At 49.3% G+C, this 7328-nt stretch overlaps 1 protein-coding gene across 1 annotated transcript; it reads left to right on the top strand.

The window, feature by feature from the left end:
* Window positions 1-436: 436 nt before the first annotated feature.
* On the top strand, window positions 437-6656 carry LOC131397600 (MHC class I-like protein MILL1; the record flags this gene model as incomplete). The annotated part of the gene is made up of 4 exons (XM_058530707.1): window positions 437-489; window positions 4683-4946; window positions 5192-5473; window positions 6607-6656. Coding segments are annotated over exons 2-4 (570 nt in total), but the record flags the coding sequence as incomplete, so codon positions are not given.
* Window positions 6657-7328: the final 672 nt, after the last annotated feature.

Here is a 7328-nt window from a genome sequence, read left to right as displayed (position 1 = left end):
GGAAGCCTTTAACTGTTTTTATGTTAAGGAGACACAACCAGGTGCATCCGTGAAGCTAATCAAGCCTCCCTACAAGAGCTCCGCCCATGACCTTGCCTTAATTTTCGTATGAAGATCTCTTCAGGAGGAGATTAAGCCTCAGTAGGGTGACCTGCAGTGTCTGCAGAAGCAGGTTTTCCAACTGAGCCTGCGCAAGCGAATACCCGCCTCTGCCTTTTGAATATTTATTCCCCAACCGAAATACAAGTTCCTGCTTCCTTTGGAAATGATTCCTCATGGCCCTCTATTTACTGCAAACACACGTGACTTTGTGAGACAACTTCCACTGGTGTAGACTCTTATTTAACTCACCAAGAAGCAAGCCCACTTGGTTTGGTATCAGGACCTCTGGACAGGAATGGGGGTAGTCTCCCCCCGGGGACCCCAGAGCCCTGCGCCACCTGCTGCTCCTGTTGCTGCTGCTGGAGGAGTCGCGGGGGTCCCCCCCTGGTGAGCGCCTGGGCGGCGGTGGGGGATGGGGGAGTCTGGGTGCGGATGGGGTACTGGGCTTTGTGTGGGGCTGGCAGGAGGAGAGGGGACGTTAGGACTTGCGGAGGGCGCGCTTGCAGGGGGCTCTACCGAAGGGGGCAGGAGTGTTTGAGGGGCGCGGCGGCGGGGAGAGGGGATGTGGGGAGGGTCTGGCGGGTCCTCAGGGTGGTGGTGTGGGCGCCATGTGTCCTGGGACGGAGGGTCCGCAGGGGGCAGGTGAGGGGCTGGGGGGCGCAGCGGGGGAGGACGGTGAGGATTCCCCGGAGACACGTGGAGAGGGGGGCGGTCCTAGTGTCCCAGGCACTCCGCGGGGGGGTGGGGGTGATGTCTGGATGGGGTGTCCGCAGGGAGCCAGGTGAGTACCTGAGGCCTGTGGTGGGGGACGGTGAGGGTCTCTGGGGATGGCAGGGAGGCAGGTGAGGGTCTGGAGGAGGCAGTGTGGGGGCGGGAAGTGTGTGTGGGGCTTCCATGAAACTAGCAGCGAGTGAGGGAAGTAGCAAGGAGCATGTGGGCGGCCCTGGAAGGGGATGGTGAGTGTGTGTGTGTGTCTGTGTGTGTGTGTGTCTGTGTGTGTGTGGTCCTCGTGAAGGGGGAAGGTGATCAGCAGGGAAGCTGGTATTTGGGAGCCGTGGTGGTGGATGGTGAGTATCTGGGGTCCACGGAAGGGGCGGGAGGCTGAGGGGCTGCAGTATGGGGGTGGTAAAGGTCTGGGGAGGTGGACCGGCAGGGAGGCAGGTGAGGGTCTTTGGGGGGCACCAGATTTGTGCTGGCCTTATGAAACGTATCTGGGGTGCTCTCTCGTGTTCCATCTTCTGCTACAATTTGTAAATATTGTTTTAATCTTAAGCGTTTGTTAGAATTAACCAATGAAGCCCTCTGGGCCTGGAGGTTTCTTGCTGGGAAATATTTAATCATGGCCTTAATTTCTTAATATTTAAGGGATTATTAACTTTTTCTTCTTATATCAGCTGTGGTAAGATGAATTATTTTTTGAGAAATTTGTCCATTTTTATTGTATGTAATTTTCTATTTCACTGATTTCTCCTCCTATCTTTATTATGTCTTTTGACTTTTGTTATGTATTTTATGTTCTTTCTTTAATGTCTTGAGCTAGAAGCTGAGAACTTCACTATTTAGTCTCTTTTTCTCTACTATCTGCATTTAAGGCTGTTACTTGCTCTCCAGTCACTACTTTAGCTGCACTCCCAAGGTGTGATATGCATTGTTTTCATTCTCATTCAGTTCAAAATATTTTGTAATTTCCCTTATGATTTCTTCTTTGACCCATGGACTATATCAAGTGTGCTGTTTAATTTCCAAACAATTGGGGGTTTTCCAGATATCTGTTTTTTAAACTGATTTCTAGCTTATTACCACAGTGGTCAGATAACATATTCTGAATGATTTCAATCCTCTGACACTTGTTGAATCATTCTTCATGTCTCTGTGTGGCTGATTTTGGCAAACGTTCCACGTGCACGTAGAAATGCCTTCTGTTGCGAGTGGGTCGACTGTGTCAAGCTAATTCTGTGGTCCAGACTGTGTACCATACGGATTTTATGTCTGCTTGTTCTCTGGTTATTGTGGGTGAGGTGTTAACATCTCTTGAAGTGTTTTGGATCTGTCTCTCCTTTTAGTTTTGCTAATTTTGCTCTTTGTATTCTAAAGCTATGTAATTGGAAACATACAGATTTATGATGCTGAAATCTCCCATTGCATGGGCCTCTCTTTACTCCCCAAATGCTTTTTGTCTTAAAACCTGATCTGATGTTAGCAGAACTATGCCACCTTCTTCTAGTGAGTGCTTACGTTTATATCATTTTTCCATCCTTTCCATTTCAGTCTTCCGATGTCTTTGTGTGACTCTTATAAGCAACGTAATTTGATTTTGTGATTTTTTTCTTTTAATTGTATCTGATGACTTGATTTTTTTACAGGGAGTTTTTGGTACACTCACATTAATGTAATTACTGTTATGTTTGGGTTTATATCTACCATCTTGCTCTATATCTTCTATTCAGCTAATCTATTTCTTCCTTGTTTTTGCTTTCCTTCTTTTGGATATCTAGCTTTTTCAATACTCCATTTTTTTCTTCTGTTAATTTGTTAATTGTACATCTCTTACTCTTCTCACAGTGGTCGTTTTAGAGAATATAATTAGTATTGTAGTCAAGTACTAATTATGACTTTTAAGAATTCCTAGATATTGCTAGACCTTTAAACTCCATTTCCCACCACCCCAAACTCTCACATTATTGTTGTCATAAACTTTATTTTTTTTATTTTTATTTATTTGTGAGGAAGATCGGCCCTGAGCTAACATCTGCCAATCCTCCTCTTTTTGGCTGAGGAAGACTGGCCCTGGGCTAACATCCGTGCCCATCTTCCTCTACTTTATATGGGACACCGCCCCAGCGTGGCTTGACAAGCAGTGCGTTGATGCACGCCCGGGATTGGACCCGGCGAACCCCGGGCCGCCGCAGCGAAGTTCTCGCACTTAACCGGTTGCACAACCGGACCGGCCCTGTGGTCATAAACTTTAGTTGTACATATACTTTAAATTCCACAGAACGTGAAAATGCTGGTTCTACTCCTTCATATTCATCAGAAATACTCACACAGTTGTTCTTTGGGGTTTCTGCCTGCGTTTGCTTCTTTCATTCCTGAATAACATCTCTTCTGCCTGAAGAGCTCCCATTGGCTTTTCCTTTAGTGCAAACTTGATAGCAGCGACTATGCACATTTTTTTTCTTAAACCATCTTTATTTTGAATTCTTTCCATTATAGTATTTTTCCTGGCTATAGATTTGTGAGGTGGTGATGATTTTATTTCAGCACTTGGAAGATGTCATTTCTTTGTGTTCTGCTTTCCATCATTTCTGTTGAGGTCAGCTCTCACGTTCTTATACAACGCTCCCTAAAATTAATATGTCTTATTTTTGTTGGGTGTTTTTATTTTCAATGTTTCTCTCTGTCTCAGCTGTTCAGTATTTTGGCCATGATGTTCTCAGGGGGCTTTGTTTCTGTTTATCCTGCCTAAAACTTAGAGCCTCCTGAACGTGGTATTGATGTTTTGCATGTTCTGGACAATTCTTGGCTATTGTCTCTTTGAATAATGCCAGTGTTGCATTTTCTCTCTTCTCTCCTGAGACTCCAAGTGATACAGATGAGAGGGTCACACATGTCACTTATGCTTAGATTTCCCTTTTTCTCCTTTCATATTTCTTTAAGCTTCTCTTTATGTATATTGATTTTCCTGTCCTCCAGCTCACTAATCCTGTTTTTCTCTGTCTAATCTGTTTCAGATCCCATCCAGTGAGTTCAAAACTTCAGATATTATGTATTTCATTTCTAGAATTCCCATTTTATCTTTATACATTTCAGTTCTCTGGTGAAATCATCGTTCCTTTCAAATATGTTGCCCATTTTCTTAAACATATTAATATTAGAATTTTTTCTGCTAATACCAACTTGGGGATCATTTGCAGGTTGCCTCCAATTCTCTGGGATCTTCTATATTTCTTGATTACCAGTCTTGCCTTCCTGCTTCTTTGGAGGTCAACAAATTCACGTTGAATCTTGCACGTTACCTACCATACACCAGTTTGGCTTCAGTTGATGTTATTTTCCACCCAGAAAGGTTTATTCTTTTCTTCGGTTCAACAGACGATACAAGGGCCTTATCGCCTCAATTCAATCAGGATCAACCTGGGTCAGCGCAAGGTCACAGTTCTAGTAGGATTCTGTAATCCGCATGTGATCTTCAGAGGTTTCAGTTGAGAACCTGGCAGTTCTGTTCTTGGTCCTTGAAAGACTGTGGGAGATTTCTGTTCTGCCTTTTGGAGTTTCCCGGTTTTCTGCCTTGTGCAGCTATGATAGCTCAGTCGTGTCTGCTTCCGTCTCTCTGCCCAAATATACTCCTGCTTTCTCTTCCATGTCTTAACGCCTCTCTAATCTCTTTCCACCCTAATCTTTTTGCCTGACCCTCTCTTCCTCTCGTCCTGTCCATCACAAAATGCTCTGCTTGTTTCCTCGCATTCACCTCTGGGATGCGTCAGGACAGAATAGCCTGATTTAAATGACTCAAGACAGAGGCAGCTGTTAGAAACCTTGAACTTGGCAGGGCGAATCACCCACGTGTGCTTCTCTCTCAGGAACCCACACTCTCCGCTACGACCTCATGGCCCTGTCCCTGGACAGGCCTGGGAAGTCCCAGTTCCTGGCCCTGGGATACTTTGATGATGAGATCTTCCTGCGCTATGATGGCGAGAGCCAGAGGGCAGACCCCCGGGGTCTAGGGATCAAGATGGACCTGGGAGCTGAGACCTGGGAGAGAGAAACCAAGGACCTGAAGGAGAAGGAGCGGCAGCTCAGACAGATGCTGACAGAGATCATGGGCCAGCAGGGCCAGGGCGCGGGTGAGTGGGGGCAGGGCCAGGGGCATGTGGGTCTGAGTCTGGTCCCTGCTCTGTTTATCCTGCAGCTGGGGGAGGGGAGGGCACAGCAAGGCTGGAATTGCACAGAGAGGTGAGGCCCCCCTGAGACTGCACCAGGTTCCTCACATTTGGGTGGAGGAGACAACATACCCCTCTGGGCTGGAGTCCTGTTGGGTAGAGAGGTTCAGGCACAGTGAGGTGACAGGTCGCTGCCTGCGGTGGGCCAGGCCTTCACTCCCTCCAGGCCACATTGGGCTGTGAGCTCCAGGGAGACCTGAGTGTTAGAGGCTTCTGGCGCTTGGGCTACAACAGGCAAGATCAGGACTTCCTCACCTTCGACTCAGAGACCCTCCCATGGACGGTGGCCACACCCTCAGCCCTGCACATCAAGAAGCTCTGGGAGACCCAAGGCCCAAGGGCTGATCTGGTTAAGACTTTCCTGCGTGTGACTTGTCTTGCCCAACTCTGGAGATACCTGGCCTCCTGGAGGGGCCTCCTGGAGAATACAGGTACTGACCTGGGGTGGGAAGGTCCACCCACTGAGACTATCCCTGGTTCCCACAAGGAAGAGAACTTGTCTCTTATTCTCTGAGTTGCTGTCCTGCCCTGGCCTTAGGTTAGGTGCTGAGTTCTGACTGAATTGTGGGAGAGTCACAACCATGTGGGTAGGTGAGGGGTCTCCTCTGGACCCATTGCTGGTCCATCAGCTGGAGAAGTGGAGAGTCCCAGGATGTGGGCCCAGATCTCAGGCCTCAGGCCCCAGGCAGGCAGTACAGGGAAACCTTTTCTCTCCTTTTTTTCTCCTCGTTCTCTGGGATTTTGACTTTGAGGGGGGAAGACATCTGGGTTTCAAGTCCTTGGTGGAGGCCCTCAGATGAGGCCAGTCTGGCTGGGAGCCAAGAATAACAGCATATTCCAGCTCTGGAGCAAGGATCACATATTCAAACCCAAATCACTCAAAATCTTATTACCAGGGTCATTCCACTTTTGTTCTACTTTGACTTTTAGAAAAGTCCAGCTGAGTGTTACCTCCTCCTCTAAGCCTGTGACAAAATGAAAAGAAAGAGTAGATGCTGGTGTGTGTCGGTGTCTTGTGGGGGGTGGGCAGTGTATGAAAATACCTATAATCAACCAGAGGTCCCCAGAGGAATGTAAGGCCCAGGACAAAAAAATTCGGTTGCAGGGCAAGCTGGCCATCCTTGTGGACAGTCCCTCCATCCCCCTGGAGCATGTGGAGCTGATTCTGTTGGGGAGGAAGGAGGTACATCACCGAGGCTGGATTCTCACTCCCTGTAGAGCAGAGCAGCCCCTTTGTCCCATCAGTGCCTACAAATTCTTCAAAACTGTGTGCTGAGCATCTTCAGGTGGATCCGATGGCCCCTGAGAGCAGGGAGTTCGTCTCCTCTCAGGCTCTCCAGGTGGGCGAGGGCCTGACCCCCTCGGAGGGTCCTGGGGCTGTTGGAGCAGTGTGGGGTCCTCCCACAGTCCTCTCTCCACTGGGGATGTAGCCCCCCTGGAGGGGTGGCTGGGGGGGAATGTGCACGGGTCATTTCTAAGGGCTGGCTAGTTCCTGCTCTTGGTTGCCCTGCAGTGGAAGGAGGGAGCCCTTGGCCTTACTGAACTCTGATCTGTCTCCGCCCAGATCCCCCGTCAGTGACTGTGACCTGCAGTAAGAACCTGGTGGGCCAGGTCATCCTGAGGTGCAGGGCTTTTAGCTTCTATCCTCGGGGTGCCACCCTGACCTGGCTTCGGGATGGGGAGCCCATGCACCACGGCACCTTTGGGCCTGGGACCAACCTGCCCAGTGGGGACGGGACCTACCAGACCTGGGTGGACACTCGGATCCTCCCTGGAGAGGAGCAGAGGTTCACCTGCCACGTGGGACACTGTGGGCTGAACACCACGGTCCCTGCAGTCTCTGGTGAGGAACTGAGGGAGCCCTTGGGGTCCAGGGAGCTGGAGGCAGAGTTGGTGTGGGATCCTCGTATGAAAAAGGGCCACTGCGTATAATTGAAGCCCATTTCATGGTGACCTCCAGGCACTCAAGGTCAGAGGGCTTCCTGTGCGGCTGCTCCTGCTGCGGCTCCTCTCGCTGTGTCCACTGTCGCTGCTGTGCTGTATTTGGTGGTGGTCGAAGCCTAGACGAGGAAGCACACAGAGGATGTGAGAGCCCAGGGGAGAAGCACATGGGACAGTGAGGAGGACAGATCTGATTCTTCCCTTGGTGTTGAGTGGAGACAGCTCTCTTCCTGTTAAAAACAAGGTAGCAGTCCCCAAACAGCTGCTTATGCTAAGCACCACGTTGTCACCAAGGCAAGACTTCACTCAGTGACAGTTTCAGCTTTCCAGACATGGCATCTTAAA

Source organism: Diceros bicornis, chromosome 34 (genome assembly GCF_020826845.1).
Source record: "Diceros bicornis minor isolate mBicDic1 chromosome 34, mDicBic1.mat.cur, whole genome shotgun sequence".
Taxonomy (NCBI): Eukaryota; Metazoa; Chordata; class Mammalia; order Perissodactyla; family Rhinocerotidae; genus Diceros; species Diceros bicornis.
The sequence above is the reverse complement of the archived record's forward strand: the minus strand, read 5'-3'. Positions and strand labels throughout refer to the sequence as shown.